Source organism: Scylla paramamosain, chromosome 9, assembly GCF_035594125.1.
Source record: "Scylla paramamosain isolate STU-SP2022 chromosome 9, ASM3559412v1, whole genome shotgun sequence".
In the NCBI taxonomy this organism is placed as follows: Eukaryota; Metazoa; Arthropoda; class Malacostraca; order Decapoda; family Portunidae; genus Scylla; species Scylla paramamosain.
In genome coordinates, this window is record NC_087159.1 from 28,342,501 (window position 1) to 28,365,000 (window position 22,500).

Below are 22,500 nucleotides of genomic sequence, written 5' to 3' on the forward strand. Positions count from 1 at the left end.
TAGTAACTTTCACTACGTCCTTGAAAAACCACAGCAGCTTTCATTATAAGGTGAGATATGAGACCAAAATGTTTAAGAACACACGTCTTGTCGATGAAAGCTTCTAGCGGATCACGAGTCGAGGCTTGGATACGCTCACTTCAGTGATACAATGCTCTTGTCCACCTTTGATCTCCATAATGGCATTTTACTTATGTGTACGTCACATTTGTAGTTTTCCTTCGTGAAAGACAATATTGTGTAAGAAATAAACGAGGCTCAATTTTACTGTGTTTTTTCATTTATGCTCTCGGTGTTTACCATATTCATGCACCTGTCTGGAGAATGAAGTGTCAATCAGCAATAGTAAATACAAGTCTTACCTTCTGGAGGCACGTAAGAACATAGGGAAGTAAGGGAAGCTGCGAGGAGCCACCAGGCCTGCAGGTGGTAGTCTTGTGGTGCCTTGGTCTCTTCCAAGTGCTCCCCTTTGGCATTTCTCTCTGCGTCCCTTCCACTTTTCAAAGCAGTCAAAGTTTTTAACGTTTCTCTCTCTCTCTCTCTCTCTCTCTCTCTCTCTCTCTCTCTCTCTCTCTCTCTCTCTCTCTCCGGAGTATACATGAGAAGCGTCGCACACATCCCGCTTGGGTGCGTGTTCTCAGGTTTCCATAAGGGTTGTTCTCCAAAGGTACAAAGATTACCACACGGATTCTCATGAGTGTCTTTTATCATCAGTGATACAATTTTATCGCTAGATTAATAATAATAATAATAGTAACAATAATAATAATAATAATAATAATAATAATAATAATAATAATAATAATAATAATAATAATAAACAGCCTTGTAAACCCCCAATAACTTCCCTTAGAGCCTATTAAAAGTAGTAAATTAAAATGACCCTTAACTTCATCCTTCAGCTTCCTCCTCTCGCTCTCTCAACGCTGCTTTCCCCAGGATGGCAGGCAAACTCCGGGGAATCTACTTCCGTGATTTATTTATACATTATAACCTAATGTATCGTACAAAAAATTGAGAACACTGCAAAACACATACACAAGAAAATATTTTCAAGTCGGTGAAAAATAGATGACATGATCCATCAATCAGACTCCCGTGCGTTGGTTGGCTGGTCAGTCAGTCCTATTGCAATGAAACTACTTATTTATTGCACTTATTGTTTGAGATCCTGCAAATGAGCCTGGTAGTCTAGTGTGTTTTGACAGCGGGTGGGTGGGAAGGGAAGGGAAGGGAGGAGGAATGCAGAGCTCCGGCATTCCTGGTGAGCGGCGTTTTGGCTTCTTTGAGATCATTGGGTCTCACGCCCTTGATACATAACCTGGTCAATTGTCTTTTAATGTGAAGTGTCCTGACTAGAAAAAAGAGCGGTACAGCGAAGGAGAAAGTGTGTGTGTGTGTGTGTGTGTGTGTGTGTGTGTGTTAAGATGCCACAGAACACGTAAGATAGTTCACAAGAGCACTCCAGCATAGGTATTACATTACATAACTTATCGCTTAACTGAACAGAAGAAAATATTGCGTGAAGGAAGGTAAGCTGATTAACCGTTGTCAGAATCACGTGTAATTTGCGATCTTTCTCTCTCTCTCACACACACACACACACACACACACACACACACACACACACACGAATGATAATAGTTTTATACGATCAAAAACTTTACATACATACGAAGGAATATTAAAAGAAATTGAAAGGCCTCGAAAAACAGTGAACATTTCTGAGTAACTGAAGTACACACACACACACACACACACACACACAAAGTAGACATAAGGACCAGTCGTCACTGGTAGCATAAGATTTTCTGCCACAAAAAAGAAAAAAAAATCTTCCTTCACATTTTTAACAATATGTAGAAAAAAAAAAAAAACACTTTTCTTTCTTTCAGTTACCAATTCGTACATGCAAATCCTTTTACCGTGAAATGTAAATGTCGTGACAGAAGAAAGAAGGAAAACAAATTATATAAACTTCCGGGAGTAAAAATAAATATATATCCCTCAGCGCTGGGAGGGGCGCGGGTCCCTGGCATGGGCTGGCGAGGCTTCACAGGGCTGAGGGCGTCACCTGGCCAGCCCACCTTGAGGCCCCGCGCAGGTATCACGTCACGTAGCTTTGATGAACGTGACACAGACTCAGCACTCTGATCCGAACGGCGTTGCTTCATCAGTCATCATTATTCTGCTCTCACTGATACGCTTTGAAGTGCGAGATTCTTCAGGAGGAAATGTACGGTTTCCACTCGCTGTTGATACATTAGGGTAGAATTAACATTATATTATTACGTTAGGATAGAATTAACATTATAGTATTATTATTTTTTTTCGTTCGTTCGTATCAGAGTTGCCAGTCAGTGTACATAGAAGGAATATTGCTAGTCGTTCTGTACAGCACCATAAAATCTGTCTTTTACACCGAAAGGAGGCAGGATGACCTCCCACAGATCACCGCGAGAATGGAACAGCAAACATTTTTCTTTTTCTTTTTTAAAAATTACACAGATCTTCACTTCTGAACTTTGGTCCCACAAGTTGTGCCTGCGGCTTTTGCTGGGTAGTTTACTTATCTTTTTTTTTTTTTCCCCGTGGCTCACTGAAACGAAGTCCTGCCTCCTTCAAATCTTATGGCTAATGGGCGGGGGAGTCGCCTCACCCCTCAAATAGACTTTATATCTGAGGCAGTAAGCGACGCCCCTCTGAAAGAACTTAGTTTACAGGAGGTGAAGACAGCGCCCCCTTGACTGACCTTAATGCGTAACTTGAAAGACATTTACATTAACTTGGACGCGTAGACGCCCGCGAAACACTTAAACGTACGGGGGCGGAGCGGCACTCCTCCCCTGAAAGACTGGTAGTCCAGCACTGAGCGGAAAGAAAGTCTACTAATGGCTAGTGAGATCAAGAGGCAGCGGCAGTGGTGGTCTAGCCTAACTCAACACACCTTGTCCCGTCCACCCGTTCCTGGCTTAAGCTTACTCACCGCCGCAGAGTCAAAATATACAAGACTGACCTGAGCCTACGCGACAACACTTCAAAGGCCGAAAGAGATTCCTGTTCTGGCCCTCACATTCTCCAGACTCGTGGCGCTTAACACAACTAGGCGGTCCTAAACCTTCACACATTAGCTTGGCATGGAAACCCCTCGAGTTACTTATTTTCCGAACTCAAAGGCAAGGAGGAGGAGCGAGAGCACCACGCTGCGTCCTCTGAATTTCGAGAGACAGACAGGGAAGTTGGTGAAGCTCACGTGCACCTCCTCTTCTCCTCGAGTCTTATGAGAGATTTCCTCCGTAATGAAAGACAGCGGGCAGAGGTGTAGTGTGACTTTGACGGGATGGAACAGTTAGTTTGGGAGATTTGGACGTCTTACACACGATACTTATCAAAATATGAACCTTACCAGCTACATCAACTATCCTAAAAGGAAAACAAAAAGAGGAGCGAAGCATCTGTACAAATGTTCACGTGCCCAAGTCATGGAAAGAAAAGGTTTGTGCAACGTGACTCAGAAAAAAAAATATCCAAACATTTTTTTTAAGCAGAAACTACTGATGTCTGTTCTACACACTTGGAACAGAACCTTCTGGACAACCTCTAACAAAATAATAATTGCAAAGGAACACATCTCTCAGCAAGGCATCCCTCACAACACTGGTCTGTACATGGGTCTTGGGAATGCGGCCTCGCAGTGACGATTATTTTGCGTGGCAGGAACCAAGAAACGGCGCGCTCAGGGAGGCGGGGGCGGCTTCTCACCATCATCTCGGTCGCCGCCCCCCAATGCACACCATAGACAAATTTTGACACAACGGCTTTCAAAGGAGGCCACAGAGGCCCTGGAGGCACACCGGCCCCTCCAGACCTTGACCTTGATTAGGCCGCACAGGGCGAGATGATGACGAGGGAAGCGCCGCCATCCCTCGCCCGATCAGCGTAACTTGTTGTAGAGTCGCCACCACACCAGGCAGAGGAGGGACGCCGCCAGGCACCTGCCCAGGACTGCCGGCGCCACGGTGTGTGCCGCCGCCTCGCTGCTACCCTTGCCGGACGCCTGCAAGAAGAGGACAATCATTAGATCTTCTAGCATGTGCGTCTGTGTGAAGCTCTGGAGTGTGATTGACTGTATATGAAATCAGGAATTATATCAACAATTATATTGGAAATAACTACGGTTCTGTGCGCGACAGAGCTAACTCAGTGGAAGTGATTGGTGTTGGAAGAGTGGCAAAGTACATGAATGCAGCGGCGCCCTAAGTCACTCAAAAAAGACTCAGTCATCCGCCTCTCGTCTTCCTCCCGCGGCCACCTCGTGCCTCCGCAGCAGCTGTCTGGCGTGGCACTGGAGACGCAGCTATGTGGCACTCACAACGTATCCTACACCAAGCCGGCCATCCCACGTCCATTCTAACAGGCCCCTGCACACATACACACACACATTGATGGGTTCATTATGGCACCTGGCCACCACCAGCAGCCCATCAAGGAAGCCCAACCAGATGTCAGTGCGTGAGGATCATTACGAATTAAAACATGTCGCCCCAAACTAATCAGGTCGATGAGCGGACGTTTAGGGTGCAGGTGGTGGAGGTGTAACAAGCGCACGTGTGTCTCGTTATCATATTATAATTACGGGATTAACGAGCGATTATCTGACCAAGTCACTGACCCGTTAAGTCGGTGCTCGCGTGTCGGCACCATCGGGGCGTCAGATGGCCAGCCCGCGTTGTCTTGGTGTGGGGCCGTGAGCAGCAGCAGGCTGCTCACCTCGTGCCTGACGGATGCGGCGCCTATTCACACTCAAGCAAAGCTCCATAGATGGTAAAGTGACTCCACACAGCAAGGTGAAGGCAACACACGGACGCTGAACTCAGTGAAAGTTGGTGAAAGTTACATATGCATTTCCTTTCCCTCCCTCCCCCCGCGCTCTCGACTCGACGCCTCCGAGCCGGTCATGATAGTCCGGGACGATAATTAATGAGATGAAGCCATTATCCGCACGGAGTGTCCGTCACGTGTACACGCCCTCTCCTCCCACCCACACGTGCACCCACTCGGACACTGCCGCGTGTTGGGAGGAAGGGGATGCAGACTGAATTTGATCTGTAAAGGGGGTAAAGGGGACAGACAAGACGAAGAGTCACATTTATACTTACTTTTGACTTGTTCAGCTGAAACTGGTCTGCCACCATCCTCAGCTCGCCCCCGATCAGGCGCCAGCGGTGGTGTTCCTCCCCGCTGCCTGCCCCTCGCGACTCATCCATTGGGGCTCTCCTCTCTGGGGCAGACTCTGCTTCTTCCCCGACAGACCTGCGGTTGGACTGCGGGTGTGCGTGGGCAGGCAAGGGCCAGGACAGCTGGGGCAGTTGTAGCGGGTTGAGGGAGGAGTTGTCCCGCAGCCGTCGCCTCACCTCCTGGATGTGGTCAAGCCCTGTCTGCAGCGCCTGCACTCCTGGCTCACCATCAAACACAGCGGGCGTGGCGGGGGGAGTGAGCGGGGAGGGGGGCAGCGTCTCGGTCTTCTCAGGGAAGAAGGCGTGGCAGGAGCGGACGCGGCGGAGGGGAGAGGGAGGAGGCGTATTGCTGATGATGACGTCGGGAAGCGGGAAGGTGCCTGGTGGGGATAATAGAAAAAAAGTTAGTTGTGATTTCCTTGGTGCTTGCCTAACGTGCACACCTCAACATCTTATCTAGTTAACTCAACATTGCTTGCGCCACCGTCTCCTGCCTCGGTGTTGCGGTGTAGCTAAAGGTCAGGGCGGCATACCTACGTGTGTGAGATGTTGGTCAATGAAGTGATGTCATGCGTGCCCGTCACAATCACATGACAACACCAGCTAGTCATATCAGCTGCACATGCTTTTACTGCAACAAGTGTGGCTGGATTTTGGCAAGTGCTCAGGAAAAGATGTTCAGCATCAGTAGAGCCACCAAGCCCATGAGCCCCGGGGGCGGAGGGCACTCTGCACAGGACGTGTTCCTGGGCAGCACCGCCGAGGTTATGACGCGACGTTTAGCTGATTATTGGGAAACAGTTTTGCAAGATTCATAAACCATGAAGGGGAGGGAGAGACAAACATTAGCGGCGCACCTGGCCGCGGCGCTCACTGCCATGTCGTCACTGTCGTGCAATAGTAATAACAGGTTATAAACTAAAACAATTAAGGAGATGGTTACAACCACGAGCAAAGCTAATGACCGCGCAGCCCTCCCACCGAGACACGCAGCGGCCTTACTGCCAGGTGACCTCCACGCAACACACCACCTGACGAGCCCGCTGCACGAGACTGACAAAGCACCGAGCCAGCTGACTGAAGCAGCTTTACAAATACTGACTCATAACGTGGAATATTCCGAGTGCTGATGAGAAATACAGACGAAGCCTGAACGACCACCTGACTGGTAACACCAACAAGTTATCTCACCAGTGATTCACCTCAGGGAAGGCCTGCCTACCCTTCCACACCAACACTGACAAAAGTATCTACTTTCCCTTTCATCACACCTGTCACTGGAGAGCAGGGACCTTGCTTTATCTTATCAGCCACGAAGAACACAACTCATCACACCATTCACACGAGACAGGTGGCGCTGATCACGATGAAGTACTACACGCGGTAACCGTAGACTTACCTCCTATCGCGGTCCGCGGAGCGTCTGCCCCGGGGAGTTAGTCAAGGTGAAGTTACTGATGCAACGCCTTAAATATAATACGTGGATGACACTTCATTCTTGTAGCGAAGAAAAATAGATAAAACACGTGTAGTTCATAACAATAAGAGATACAATTACCTCTGCTGCTCGAGTGAGGTTTGAAAGGCAGCCAACACATCACGCAGAGTTTTACGCCAAACACCTTAACACTAGTCCTGCTGCCCCTCACTCACCGCAACACACGCCAGTCCCCACCACACACCCACCACTCCCGAGCATCCTTCACCTAACGTCGAATCATATAAACACGAGCATTCTCCTCCACTCATCTCATGACCTTTCGTACTCCACCAGATTCCAGCATGTTTCTTCACCGACCTGCAGTTTTCTTTCCTTATACCAAAAAAAAAACTCATATAGTGAATTGCCAGTAAATGAAGTACATATAGACGACTTTAAATGTTAGTCATACGTATGAAGTGACAAACATTGTATCCACACCACTTAGTTGACACACTGACATCATCGACCTCGAATGTTAATTCATATGTATGGAGTGACAAATGATACATCCATAACACTTAGTTAACACAATGACATCCACTTACGCTGAACACGAGAAGGTTTATGTAGACTGGAGGAGCAGGGAGGCTTACACCTCTGGTACCTACATGTTACCAGTCACCGCACCTCAACGGAACGGAACGGAACGGAACCCAAGAATCACCACGCTGGGATAAATCATCATCTCATCTCGACTTTTGTCCTAGCTGTGGTGAGTTAGTGGAGATCACAGTGGCGTTTTATTGCTTCTGATAAAAGTGTGACGAGAATTCAGCATCGCCCGAGGAAAAGAAATCATCCATGAGAAACTGACTGATGATTTTTGTTTCGTTTGAAAGGAGTCCTTAGTTATGAAAGCCTAAAGTGTTTCAAAATACAAGCCTTACTGATAACAGCAGATTCACGTCAACAATTAGATGTCAAGTCCGTTACATCGTTATTCACGTTAAAACTCACGCAATAGATAAAACTTAAAACTTCGTTAAGTATAATACGTTCAATAAAACCTGGGAGAAAATCAGATTGGAGGAGTACGTATGTTCATAAATATGATTAATTACGTAGCAGCGTAACCTGCACCAACACGCCAGGCACTCAGTCATCACAGCAAGACGATTGGCAAGTCACCGAACCAACATGAATAGAAATAAACAAATCATAGTCATGGTATCATTATGACCCAACACTTTCCCTGGCGTCCCAGATACCTTGACCGAGAGGCTATTATACCCGAGATGCCAACACAGTCTTGGCCGCGTCCCTGCAACAAGTAACGGTGCCTGCGTCGTAACCCGCACCACGTACCCAGTGCGTGTTTGAACTTGATGAGGGGGTGGATAGAAACAAGTCAGTCCTGTAAGTACTGCAGGCACTGTGCTGCAATGTACTCTGGCAGCAAGCGGTGGTGGGTAAAACAGGCGTGATGACCAGGGCGCCAGTCACGAGGGCCACCACAAGTTGCAACAGGTGCGGCCACGGCTCGTGCTCGCGCCATCCCCAGCATCTGTCCAGCCCGCGCAGCCTGTATGATTATTCCCACTTCAAACTAACTTGTATGTCTAACTAACTTGATGCATAAAGTAACACTTCAGCTAAGGGTAAACACAAAGTCAGAAAATATTTGAAGTTCCTCGCATGCAGTCGCTCTTCCTCGCCACGACAGAGTTCACTCACCTCGCAGATCAGGGACGTAGTGGCAGCTCATGCCTGTAGATATGCAGTCCTCAATGTAGCCTGGGAAATCACTCTCTATTTTGTCACTTGTGTAGCCAAATGGTACGGCGCCCGCGTTTAACAAGTTGATCATGACTGACAAGTGTGGATGCCCACGGAGTGACACGGACACAAGTCACAATACGTGTTGCCGGTACAGCCTCACCGCGGGAACTGAACTCAAGAGCTTGCCTCAATGTGTAGCGACCGAGTAAGACTAACAGGTTCACTCCCTCCTCTCATATGACCGTTAACAGGTGCGCGCGCAGACCCCGCCCCCTCCCCCGCACCCATGCTTTATAAGGCGCAGTATTACTTTATCCACCAACTTTGGTATTGTCATCCTTGTGCGAATACAACAGACATTTATAAATATCTCATCTTTTGGTGCCGTAGCATTCTCCCTAAGAAATACCACTGTTTTGGTTGTATTTATCAGGAAAATTCAGCGGTGGAAACTCATAGCTGGTAACTGCGTGGAGGCGTGGCGTGGCGGTTTACTGGCCAATGAGAGAGGCGATGCAAGTGGCGCCTCTTCCTTGTAAACAAACATCTCTACATCAAAATAAACATACGGTCGCTTATTTATCAATTCTAATTTCTGTCTGTGGTGAATCTAATGATAAAAAAGCTAAAGTAATGAAATAAGGCTGTAAGCAAGATAGCAGTTGCTCCTTGGGAGGGTGAGGCAGTAGGCTGAGGCCACGGGGCTGACCAAGGGGCTGACTCACCAAAACCAAGTGAACCCTATAGGACAGCCCTCCATCCCCACCCACAGGCCGAGGGCACGTGGCGGCATGACGCCCGCGCCCATCCCGGAAAGCAAAAACTTGAGCTTCCGAGATCGTGACACTGGCAGCCACCCGTGAAGTGTTGACGCGCGCGCGCGCGCGCGCGCGTGTGTGTGTGTGTGTGTGTGTGTGTGTGTGTGTGTTACAAACCGTATTAGCTAATGTTGGACGAATTACATAACATTTTGCAGGAATCTGATGCAAGTGGTGGTGGCATTGTGGCAGGCGTCGGGCAGCGGCGCGTGGCGGGCAAGAAAGAGAGAGAGAGAGAGAGAGAGAGAGAGAGCGTAGTGGCGCGTCAAGGGGCTTGTCACACTCCCCCACAGCCTTTCCCCTCCACTACCACCGCTGCCGCCGCCGCCGCCGCCTTCCCTTTGTGTAAACACCTCGCTGACCGCCAACCTGACTCCCGTAATTGATTGCTTCAAGACCACTGCACCCAGCCCATGTGTCCCTCCCTGCCACACTTGACGCCACCCCGCATTCTCAAGCGCCTCCCTTGTCTCATATCAGGATTCTGCATCAGTGAACTCGATCTTATCATCTCCCCTTGACCTTCAAAATAATACTAATGAAATCCTGAGTTTCATAATAAGGACTTTTTTTTTTTTTTTTTTGTCTCCTTGCTCTCAATTTCGTTTTCTTTTTAAACTCGAGGTATTCGCTGCACGTGATACATACGATGATTTATTTACTGTATGTGTGTGTATGTGTGTGTGTTATTTGCTGATATTATCTCTACGGATGTGTTTCTTTTCACGAGACAAAGTTATTTCGTGTCGTAGTTTGCCGCTGGTTGTCCTCCCTCCTGTCTTTCCTCGCGCGCCTCAAAGTCGACACAAAGAGGAAATGAATGCTTCTAAACTTTGACTTTTTTTTTTTTTCCCCTCCCTGTCCTGTATCGCATTTTGAGGTGTAATTTGAAACACGGCTTTTCTCCCTCACCACACACACACACACACACACACACACACAAACACAGCCAGGTCGATAGGCAGATAAAAAGATATTTCAATGACCACACCAAACAAATGATACAAAATGTGAATTCAATGGTCCATCAAAAAATAAAATAAATAAATAAATAATAATAATAATAAAATATATAAGATGAAAAACTAAGTCGCAAATTATCAATATTCAAAATAAGTGAAAGAATTTTTTACACACACACACACACACACACACACACACTGTTACATTTTCTTTCCCACTGAGACGAACGAGTCAACCAACACTGGTTATGTATAAGCGGACGACAGTACTCATCACCTAGTTGACTATCCCTGCCTTGTTTCAGTGACGGAGAGGCGACACACACGTTCCCAAACTCACTGCCCTTACAGATCCACTCAAGGAGAGGAACACGTGACACACCAGCGTGAGTAAAGCATTCTTCTGTTTCCCTTGTGCTCGTAGGAAGATGAGAGAGAGAGAGAGAGAGAGAGAGAGAGAGAGAGAGAGAGAGAGAGAGAGAGAGAGAGAGAGAGAGAGAGAGAATGTAAGCAAGAGGACGATGAGGATAAGCAAAAGGAGTAGGAGTAGGAGTAGGAGGAGGAGTAAGAGATGTAAGGAGGAGCTGATAAGAGGAGAGGGATATGGATAAGGAAAATGAAGAGGAGGAGGAGTAAGAGGGAGGTGTTTTAGTGATACAAGACAACGTTTGGGTCGATGAGTGTAAAACTGGCTGAGGGATTATACTCAAAGTAGGGGCGGATGGTGTGGGAGAGGTGAGGGGGAGGTGGAGGGGCGGGGCGGCAGATTAGGCTTCGGGGAGGAGGACAAAAGGAGAGGGAAGGATGAAGATTGGAGATAAAGAGGAACAAAAGCGGTAGCTCGGGATGCGTTGGTCGAGGAATCATCCTGACGAGGTATTACCTAGGTTACCTGCCTCCGCGGCTCACTCACCTCAAGCGAAGGTATAGGTACAACAGTGTGGGGTGGCCGGGAGGAGGGGAGGAGGGGGCATCACGTGTGTGTGTGTTTGTATGGGGGTGATGGTTTGGTGGTTTATGTGTTGTGTTTATGGTTTTGCCTCGTTATTTAGTGTGTTTTTTTTTTTTGTGGTGCGTGATGTAACACCTGTGATTCTGTGGTCAGTAAGTCTATTTATGTGTGTGTGTGTGTGTGTGTGTGTGTGTGTGTGTGTGTGTGGTTACTGGTTTACTTGCATAGTCTTTGTTGCTGCTCACATTTCAGTGCTTTGTATTGGACAGTGCGGCTCATCACAGTCTCGTAACAGGCATCCAGCGTGTCTTCTCTGCTGTTGTTCGCTCTTTCTTTGTGTTCCTCTGTGCTCTGTGTGGACCATGGATGTGTCTACTTGTACTGGTGTTTTAGACTTCGTCAATTGGTTTTGTCGATGGAATGTAAGTGTCTGAATGCAACGTTAAGCAATATGATGGATAATTCTTAATCTAGGAACTGGGTTTTGAAATACTCGAGTAAGAAATCGGGGAAATAAAAAAATCGGAAGATTAAGATCATAAGAATATAGAGGAAGCTGAAAAAAGCCAAAAGGTCTACATATGGCAGTCCCTGCATAAAATATACCTACCTAGAACACCCACCAGTCACCCATAACCATAAATGTACCTAATTTCCTCTTAAATCTCCCCTTTGACTCTGCACAAACCAACAACCCTGATAATCCAGCCCATCCCAGTCACATACCACTCTGTCTGAGAACCAGTTCCCTCCAATTCCGGCATTGCATCTCGGCTTGAACCATTAGTACCTCTAGCTCTATATTCTGAAACGCTTTTTGCTCCCCCACCACGACTGTTTTCTAAAGCCACGGAGATGATCAGCCGGGTTCTCAAAGCTGTTTCTCCTATTAATAATGAAGAAATCTTGTTAGTCTGTCACTATAACCATAAAAATTTCCTTAACCCACCCACCCCACCGTGTAACTTCAACCAGAACCTTTTGAAAGTAATGGAGGTGCTGCGCGGACAGAAGTGCTACAGTATTATGGTCCCTAGTCCTACCACGGGATGTTTACCACTGAGGGCTTGACGAAGGAGTAGGTGGTGTGGGCGCCTCTCAGTGACCAACCAGGTGCGGCGGGCAGGGCAGGGTAATCCGGGTTGGACATAATACACCTTTGACGGGGCGGTCGCGGGCGCCGGCGGGTGGCCATTGTTCTCGTGTGAGGCGCTGGGTGGCCCCGGGGGTAAACACGGGGATGGTGGCTCCTTTACGGGGTGTTTGAGCTTATTGGAGGCGGGCAGGGGTGAGCAGGGGTGAAGGGACGCGTGGTGAAGGGAAGGGAAGGGATGTACAAGAGAAGGAAAGGGACTGACACGTGTAAGACTGATGACCTTGCATCTTCCACTGATATTTTGTAATCATGCGGGTTTTGAGCAGGGGATGCAGGGGTGCTCGAGCTTACTGGAGGCGGGAAGGGATGAGCAGGGGTGAAGGGAAGGGACATACGAGAGTAGGACAAGGACTGCTGCCACGTGTACCCCTGACGACTTCTTGTAGCGTCCCTTACTCTCTTACGTTCTTACTTAGTTGAAGGACTTTGGATAAGAGTGCAAAGGTGAAGGAAGAGCGATGCTAGTGGAGGTGAAATACTGCCACGTGTATGCCTAGAGACTTCTTGCAATTCCCCTTACCTTCTTGTTCTTATACGAGTGAAAGGGCTTTGGGTAAATAGGATATAGAGGCTGTGAATAAGACTAAAGGGCATAGGGTTAAGGATAAGGAGGCAAGGTTAGGATCACTGGAATAGGATAAAGGTAAAAGACACGATTAATTAGGGGAGGAAGGGTGATGTACGTGTGTGTGTGTGTGTGTGTGTGTGTGTGTGTGTGTGTGTGTGTGTGTGTGTGTGTGTGTGTGTGTGTATTTATGACTCCTGTGTCCTGTCAATCCTTCAGTCATTGCTGGTTAGGTTAGGTTAAGTTGGGTTAGGTTAGGATAGGTTAGAGTTAGGTTAGGTTAGTTAAGGTAGCTTTAAGGGTCAGCTTAATGCTCTCTCTCTCTCTCTCTCTCTCTCTCTCTCTCTCTCTCTCTCTCTCTCTCTCTCTCTCTCTCTCTCTCTCTCTCTCTCTCTCTCTCTCTCTCTCTCTCTCTCTCTAACGGTTACCCAGTCCTAGAGATTTCGAAGTATCTTTTCAAGAGAGAGAGAGAGAGAGAGAGAGAGAGAGAGAGAGAGAGAGAGAGAGAGAGAGAGAGAGAGAGAGAGAGAGAGAGAGAAAGAGAGCGGCGTGACTCATCGGACAGCCTCGCCATGCCCTCCCTGTGACAGGCAATGTTTGACCTTCGTTAGGGATTCACGGCGCGTCATGTCTGAATCGCGATCTCTCTGTCATAATTGTTAGCTTCTGAATTTTGTTCCTCTTTATTCTTTTTCCCGATTTGTAGCACCTGTGACTCTGGTGTTCTCTGTCTGTCTGTCTGTCTGTCTGTGTTTTTTGGTCTGTCGGTCTGTCTGTCTCTCTCTCTCTCTCTCTCTCTCTCTCTCTCTTTTGTGTGTGTACTGCGATTACATACACAAGATCCGCGCGTGCGCACCCTCAGGAGTTATAATGCTAACAATAGCAATACGTAGCAGCAGCAGCAGCAGCAGCAACAGCAGCAGTAGTAGTAGTAGTAGTAGTAGTAGTAGTAGTAGTAGTAGTAGCAGTAGTAGTAGTAGAAATAATAAAGGTTAGGTTAGGCTATAATAGTAGTAGCAATAGTGGCAATATCAACAGTAGTAGTTGTTGTAGTAGTAGTAGTAGTAGAAATAATATAGGTTAGGTTAGGTGATAGTCGTAGTAGCAATAGTAGCAATGTCAATAGTAGTAGTAGTAGTAGTAGTAGTAGTAGTAGTAGTAGTAGCAGTAGTAGTAGTTGTAGCAGCGAAGGTCGTTCACACTTGCCTTCATGAATCGTGAATCAGTGACATTTAGCAGGTAACTAGGAAATGTCCGCACCTTTCCTTGTCTCTTGCACCTTAGCTTTCTCCTCTACTCTCCTTAAAACCTTGATATTCTGCTTTTCCTTCTTTATTTCCTCCGTTTCTCTCATCTTTACCTCTCTGTCCTCCTCGTCCTCCATCTCTGCCTCTTCCTCCTACTCCTTTGCTATACGTCCCTCCCAATACACTATACGCAGATCACCATACCAGTAACACACAAACACCTCCCCCATGAACACTAGTATCGGACGAGCACACACACTCTCTCTCTCTCTCTCTCTCTCTCTCTGGATCACTTGGCCTTCCTTCAATACGACAACGGGAAGATATAGTGAAGGTCTATTGCTTTTTAAAGTTCCCTTGTAATTCTTAGTAATAATTTTCCTTTTTTTTTTTTCGTCCTTGTTTCTCTTTCTCTTACTCTCGCGTTTCCTTCTTCTTTTCTTGTTTTCTTTTCGTTTGTATTTTCCTTCTTTTTCTTTTCCCATGTTTATATCGTTTTCTTTCTCCCTGTCCTCCTCCTCCTCCTCCTCCTCCTCCTCCTCCTCCTCCTCCTCTCATGCCACCGTGTTTATCTAATGAGTGATGTTATCTGTTGGTGAAAGGCTCGGGAAGAAACCCATTTGTAGACTGGTTCCTGAGAGAGAGAGAGAGAGAGAGAGAGAGAGAGAGAGAGAGAGAGAGAGAGAGAGAGAGAGAGAGAGAGAGAGAGAGAGAGAGAGAGTCGTGATATTTAGTGAAGGTCATCTTTAGTAAGTTAAAGACACGAGAGTAAGAGAAAAGAAAGAAAAAAAAATTATCTTGGAGTTTAGTGACTTCGTGTGTGTGTGTGAGTGTGTGTGTGTGTGTGTGTGTGTGTGTGTGTGTGTGTGTGTGTGTGTGTGTGTGTGTGTGTGTGTGTGTGTGCTACTTAAAACTTGATGGAAGAAGATAGTAAGAAAAAATGCCTCGCTTCTAATATACGACACACACACACACACACACACACACACACACACACACACACACACACACACACACACACACACACACACACACACACCGTTATTTTGATTTATACCATGACCAGCTTGAATGCATAATGCTGATGGAGAGAGAGAGAGAGAGAGAGAGAGAGAGAGAGAGAGAGAGAGAGAGAGAGAGAGAGAGAGAGAGAGAGAGAGAGAGAGAGAGAGAGAGAGAGAGAGAGAGATGCCCCCATTAACCTCACGCAGTCACCTAGTACTTTCAAATCCATTTACCAAAGTAAATTTGTGAAAAAAAGTGAAGACACACACACACACACACACACACACACACACACACACACACACACACACACACACACACACACACACACACACACACACACACACACACACACACACACACACACACACACACACACACACACACACACACACACACACACACACACACACACACACACACACACACACACACACACACACACACACACACACACACACACACACACACACACACACACTTATTGAAAGGGGAAAAAAGTGCTGATGGAAAAGTGACGTTCTGGGAAAAAAAAACACCGGAAACATTGACATAAAGGGTTAAAAAAAACAGTAGTAGTCGCTTTCCTAGAGTGAGTAAGAGAGAGAGAGAGAGAGAGAGAGAGAGAGAGAGAGAGAGAGAGAGAGAGAGAGAGAGAGAGAGAGAGAGAGAGCTCTTCCTGATGTACATTTTTTAATATATATATATATATATATATATATATATATATATATATATATATATATATATATATATATATATATATATATATATATATATATATATATGTAATAATGCCTTTTAAAAATCTTTATAACCAAGGAAAATACAATCCCCAAAGTTAACTTAATTTAACCTAACCTAACAAGTGAAAACGTTAATGCTACTTCAATATTATCCGAAAACTTGGAAAAAAAAAAAAGATAGAGAGGAATAACTGGGAACCTGACCGTGTATAAGTAAATGTGCAGGATTCACGAGTGGTGACTGGTCTTGCTTTGACAGGAGATATCGACTGGGATTCTGAATTACAGGTTATTATTTGAACATCGATCATGGGAGAGAGAGAGAGAGAGAGAGAGAGAGAGAGAGAGAGAGAGAGAGAGAGAGAGAGAGAGAGAGAGAGAGAGAGAGAGAGAGAGAGAGAGATAGAGGGAAGCGACAGGAGCAAAAAAATGGTAGAGAAAAAAAGTGTGGGGAGGAGTGTTAGGGAGAGGAGGGATTGATAATGACTACAGTGTGCCAACTGAAACGTTTTTGTTACCCCAGCAGGAGATATGGCAGTAGTAGTTGCAGTTAGTAGTGGTAGTTAGTGGTAGTGGTGGTGGTGGTAGGAGTAGTAGTAGTAGTAGTAGTAGTAGTAGTAGTAGTAGTAGTAGTTGTAGTAGTTGCTGTTGTTGTTTTTGTTGTTGTTGTTGTTGTTATTGCAGGGAGAGAAGAAGTAGGAGAGAGAGAGAGAGAGAGAGAGAGAGAGAGAGAGAGAGAGAGAGAGAGAGAGAGAGAGAGAGAAATTTAATTTTCTTTTTTGTACTTTTTACGAACCAATATTTCTTTTCCACCATATCATTAATTCACCTTCACTGACACTACAACAACAACAACAACAACAACAACAACAACAACAACAACACTCATCCCTTCATAATCAAATAAACAAATTAATAAATGAATAGCTAAACAAATTAATAGATAAATGAATCAATAAAACAAAAACAAAAAAAATACTCGTCTCCTCCTCCTCCTCCTCCTCCTCCTCCTCCTCCTCCTCCTCCTCCTCCTCCTCCTCCTCCTCCCTCCCAAAGCTGTAAAGTCTCCCCTCATAAAGCCCACTCCCAGCTCCCCCTCCCCCTCCCCATGACGCCGGTGGCCACAACAATCAATAAACTGTAACCTCTGAGTCATGAGAGAGAGAGAGAGAGAGAGAGAGAGAGAGAGAGAGAGAGAGAGAGAGAGAGAGAGAGAGTTCAATTTACATTCTTTCGCGTAAATGTAACACAACGAAACGCAGGCGAGGAATGAGTGATGTAATATGCAAGAGAGAGAGAGAGAGAGAGAGAGAGAGAGAGAGAGAGAGAGAGAGAGAGAGAGAGAGAGAGAGAGAAGCTGAAATACGATGATTTTTTTTGTTAATGATTTTTTATTTATTATTCATCTGTTTATTTATTTATTCTCTCTCTCTCTCTCTCTCTCTCTCTCTCTCTCTCTCTCTCTCTCTCTCTCTCTCTCTCTCTCTCTCTCTCTCTCTTGCATATTACATCACTCATCCCTCGCATGCGTTTCGTTGTGTTACATTTACGAGAAAGAAAGTAAATTGAAGTCTCTCTCTCTCTCTCTCTCTCTCTCTCTCTCTCTCTCTCTCTCTCTCTCTCTCTCTCTCTCTCTCTCTCTCTCTCTCTCTCTCGCTTTCAAGCTGAACTATCTCGGCCTCTATTTTGTTTTGGTTTGAATGTTTATTTGTTTGTTTGTTGGTTGGTGTGTTTGTTTCCTAGGTAGGACCGCGTGGTTGGCTGGCTGGGGGGAGAGGGGGATGGAGGGTCTTAAAGCTGCCCTGCCCGTACCCCTGCTGCCGCCCCCGCTACAGGGTGACCTTGAGGGGGGCAGGGACGCCAAGTGGGAGCAACAGGCCCAAGCAATTTTATGTTATTTTTTTCTCTTTTTTTCAGCTTCTCCCTCGCTTTCCCAATCTCTCTCTCTCTCTCTCTCTCTCTCTCTCTCTCTCTCTCTCTCTCTCTCTCTCTCTCTCTCTCTCTCTCTCTCTCTCTCCGTAACCAAGTTGTGCATTGAAGTTTTAAATATTACCTGTATTTTCTAACATACTTTTGTTTATTCATTTATTTATTTTTTGCTATTTATTTTATTTATTTATTTTTTCTTTTTTTGTGTGTGTATGTGTATAATTTGTTCGTCTATGTCTTCCGGAACACTTATCCCATATCGTTTCGTATTATTTTTTTTCATACTTTTTTTTTTCAATGACGCACGTAACGCGACCAGATGGAGGGACGGCATTCCCAGAACATATCCTCGCCTTGCCTCTCAACTATTGCTGCTTTCAACTGGCTAGTGAGGTGTGGCCGTCATGCAGGATTCCAAGAAGGTTTTCATGATTCTAGGTAGAGTTTGAGGAAGATTCTTGATCATTAACAGCGAGAGAGAGAGTGAGAGATTGGGAAAGCGAGGGAGAAGCTGAAAAAAAAAAAAGCTCACGCTGATCATTGTTAATCATCTTTGGTGTTTATGAGAGACAGATGAATTTTGAAATGTCTTTAAGCGGCATGCGGAATATAACAAAGGTGATGCGAACAAAATCCTCAGCGTCAGTAATCAGGAAAGGACGAGAAACAACAGGTTCAAGCTTAATGAATTTATGTTTAAGGAATGAATAGAAAAAGAAAAAAAAAAAAAAAGGTTCTCAGCTTGTGATGGATGAATAGAATAGACTGTGGGGGTATCAGGCTGTTAGTGCAGTCAATAGGGAGATTTAAAAGATTAGACATATACATGGATAGGTTGATAGGTGGAAACAGGTAGGCATGTTCTCTATACAGGGACTGCCACTTGTAGTTTTTTTTTTTCTTCTTTTTTATGTGAGAGGAACACTGGAATAGGACAACAAAAAGAACGAAAAAAAAAAGGACACACTGAAATACCTGATGGCCTCTTGTAGCTTTCCTTGTCTCTTGTGCTCCAAAATACGGTTCCAGGCTTAATTTATACCATACTTTACTTCCTGCAGACTCCCTTTACCCTACAAACTCTTGAGACAGTTTTTCAAGGCTCTCTCATGTACCTGCCCGTGTTTCGCTTTCTGGCAGGTGTTCGGAGCCTCGGTCAGCTTCGGGTCTTTGAGTGAATCAGTGTCGCTGGAAATTGAAACGCGGAAGAGGCAAAAGACGATCAATAAATCAGTTTTTCGCCACGATTTCCCCTGACGTTGAATAGAAGTTAGGCCTACAGTGCTTGGGAAAGGCCGCGTACGTAGGCTGAACACGTCCTCCTAATGATGAGGGAGATGAAGGAGGAGGAAGAGGAAGGAGAAGAGGAGGGATGGATATTGAAAGCCAGGTAGTCAGTCGGTCATTGGGGTAAGGATGAATGCCGCGTCTTCTCCAGGTCGTGGCGTTCAGTCATCCGCGAGGAGGAAATGATTCTGTGTGGTGATGGTGGTGGTGGTGGTGACGGTGGAATTATTTCTTTCTTTGGACGCGTTTTCATAACACACACACACACACACACACACACACACACACACACACACACACACACACACACACACACACACACACACACACACACACACACACACACACACACACACACACACACACGCCTTCCCCCCCAACTATCCCCTACAAAAGGAAAAATAAACAAGCCAAGAGGATATATTATGCAAAGACAACCCACTAGATCACTGGAGACAAACACGCGTCCTTTCCATTAGCATTGTTTGCCGATTGTTTGCCGAAATAAAGAAAACAGAGAGAAAATCCTGTACTGAAACACCTGCACGGAGAAGAGGAGGAGGAGGAGGAGGAGGACTCTTTGCTCCCTCTCCCGTTTCTTCACCCCCAAACAGCCAAAGGACCCGAAGCTGTTTAGACAAGTGGCGCTCGTTTTGAAAAATGTGCACTGGCAAAACATGAATCTGGCTGTCCTTCAAACTCGCCTCCTTTCCTCCTCGTGTTGTGTTGAAGTAATCCTGTTTTCCTTAGTTCTCAGTCCAATTAGCGGCGAACCACGTGCTCCCTGTCCCTCTCTGCCTCTCTCTGTGTGTGTCTGTGTCGCGGCGTGTGTGTGAGGGGGGGGAGAGGGGTGAAGTGAAAGGGAAGCTAACCGGTCTCTTTACGTAATTGTTCAGGTGTTGAGGTGAGATGTTGTGAGGTAAGCACCTGTCTGTTGAGCTTTGTTGATGTTACTGGTTCTTTAAAGGTTTTTGTGTGGTGTAAGGTAGGAAGTTATTTTTTTCTTTTTCTTTTTCCTTCTTCTTCTTCTTCTTCATGTTTTTGTTCTTCGTGTTCTTTATTTTTTCCTCTTATATTATTTTTTTTCCTGCTTCACTTTCTTTTTTCGTCTCCTTCTCCATGTGTTTTTTTTTCCTCGTCGTCGTCCTCCTCCTCCTCCTCCTCCTCCTCCTCCTCCTCCTCCTCCTCCTCCTCCTGTTCCTGTTGTTTTTCTTGTTCTTCGTGTTCTATTTCATCTTCCTTTACTGAGTTTCTTTAGCTTTTTCCTCCCCTTCTCCTCTTTTTATTTCTCTTGTTATCGTTCTTGTTGTTCGTGTTCTTGCTTTTCTTCCTCTTTCTCTCTTTTCTTCAATTTTTCATATTCGTTTCCTTCCTTCCCTCCCTTTTCACTCTTTTCTTCAACTTTTCTTATTCGTTTGCTTTTCCTCCTCCTCCTCCTCCTCCTCCTCCTCCTCCTCCACACTACTCGTAATCCAAGATGAGTGTGTTTGTCAGCGTCTCCTCAGAGTTGAACCAGACACAGGTGGGGGAGAGAGAGCCTTGTTTCTCCTGCCTCTTGATATGCTAATGTTGTAGGCGCGTGTGCTGCCCGTCGCCCACCCTGAGCCTCGGACACTAGCGGAACCTGAGGACTCATATCTATTGGTGTTTTGCGACGAGTGTTTGGAGATCAGCGGTGATGCCGTGCAAAGGTTGAGTGGTCACTGTCAGATCCTTTAGGTAAATTCTGACCCTTGGTTCTTATGTGTTTTGTGTTTGTGTCTCGTCTTAGGTTAGGTGATGTGTGTTTGTTTGTGTGTGTGTGTGTGTGTGTGTATGTAAGAGGGAGGGAGATAAAGATAGGTGGAGAAGTGTGAGAGACTTAAATACTTTTCTTTCTTCCTTTTTGTAACAGGTGTCCATGTCTTTGAAAAGCTTTAAACTTAATCGACACTTACTTTCCGTCTCCTTTCTTTGTAAACCTCTCTCTCTCTCTCTCTCTCTCTCTCTCTCTCTCTCTCTCTCTCTCTCTCTCTCTCTCTCTCTCTCTCTCTCTCTCTCTCTCTCTGGTAAAAAAGACGAATTGCCAGGTAGAAAATACAAGGCAAGAGGTTCCAGTTTTTATGTAGAGTCAAGGGAAAAAAAGAGTGAGGGGGAAATCAGTATTGACCAGACTTCGTTACCTTTTTGTTGCTTCTTTTGTGTTCGTTTGTCTGTACGTTGATTGTTGTTTTGTCTCACTGTATTTTATCCTTTGTATCGGTATATGGTTGCTCTCTCTCTCTCTCTCTCTCTCTCTCTCTCTCTCTCTCTCTCTCTCTCTCTCTCTCTCTCTCTCTCTCTCTCTCTCCACATCGGTAACAAAGTCAGTGTTTATTCCCATTTTAACTCAAGAACTCTCATATTTTTTAATGAATCGACACTCTCCTCCTCCTCCTCCTCCTCCTCCTCCTCCTCCTCCTCCTCCTTCTCCTCCTCTTCTTCCTCTTCCTCCTCGGCGCCCGTGTCCGTCGTAAGAGACCATTGTCCACTCCCTTTGTTAAGTGTCCTCTTCCACCCACTCCCCCACCTCTTCCAGATTCCACCCTCCCCCCACCCCTGTCCAGGCCATTGTGAAGGGGAAGGAGGGTCGGTGCTGTGTATGAATGCTGCCCACTGACACACTCCCGCTACTGTGTGTGTGTGTGTGTGTGTGTGTGTGTGTGTGTGTGTGTGTGTGTGTGTCCAGTCAACAGTCCCGTTCTGAGTGAGTTGTGCGTATGATGTTGACTATTATAACACAAACACACACACACACACACACACACACACACACACACACACACACACACACACACAACGGGTCAGTCAAGTTAAGGGGGTGGTGACTAACTCGTAAACATTCTTATCTAAACATAACAAACGAAGGATCACAGCTTTTTTATTGAGGCGAAAAAAATATACACACATACGCTTAGCGAGCGAGCGAGCGAGAGAGAGAGAGAGAGAGAGAGAGAGAGAGAGAGAGAGAGAGAGAGAGAGAGAGAGAGAGAAAATAATAACTACATCCCAAGTGCTAGGTTTTCTTACTCGTAAAAAAAAAAAATCACGTTTTATCAACAAGTATATCCGAGAGAAAAAGAAACATTAAACTCATACAATATATACCAAAAACCTCAACACCACCCAAAAAAAAAAAAAAAAAACGAAAAATCAGACAAAACTTCACTAATAAATCCATACGGTACTTAAAATTCATAGATAATTAATCGAATTTACGTCTGCACTCTTCGTTTTGTTTACTCTCATAATGCGTGACTTGAACAGGAGAAGAACGAGAGAGTAAGAATTTAATTGTGTCTTTCTTAGGGGGCGGGACAGGAAGGCTGGAGAAATATTGAAAGACTATAGTGCAAAATTAAGTATTTAAACAATG

The 22,500-nt window shown here is 45.7% G+C and overlaps 2 protein-coding genes across 2 annotated transcripts in view; one reads left to right on the plus strand and one right to left on the minus strand.

The window, feature by feature from the left end:
• LOC135103823 (uncharacterized) overlaps nt 1–22,500 on the plus strand; it is a 92,300-nt gene that overhangs the window by 764 nt on the left and 69,036 nt on the right. The window contains exon 2 of the mRNA XM_064010625.1: nt 10,525–10,605. The gene's annotated coding sequence lies outside the window, so the exon portion shown is untranslated. The remainder of the gene's footprint in view (nt 1–10,524; nt 10,606–22,500) is intronic.
• On the minus strand, nt 963–8,653 carry LOC135103822 (uncharacterized). The gene is made up of 3 exons (XM_064010624.1): nt 8,395–8,653; nt 5,160–5,617; nt 963–4,057 (listed from the first exon to the last, which is right to left on the minus strand). Exons 1-3 carry the CDS (start codon nt 8,525–8,527, stop codon nt 3,935–3,937), a joined length of 714 nt encoding a protein of 237 aa, XP_063866694.1. The 5' UTR covers nt 8,528–8,653; the 3' UTR covers nt 963–3,934.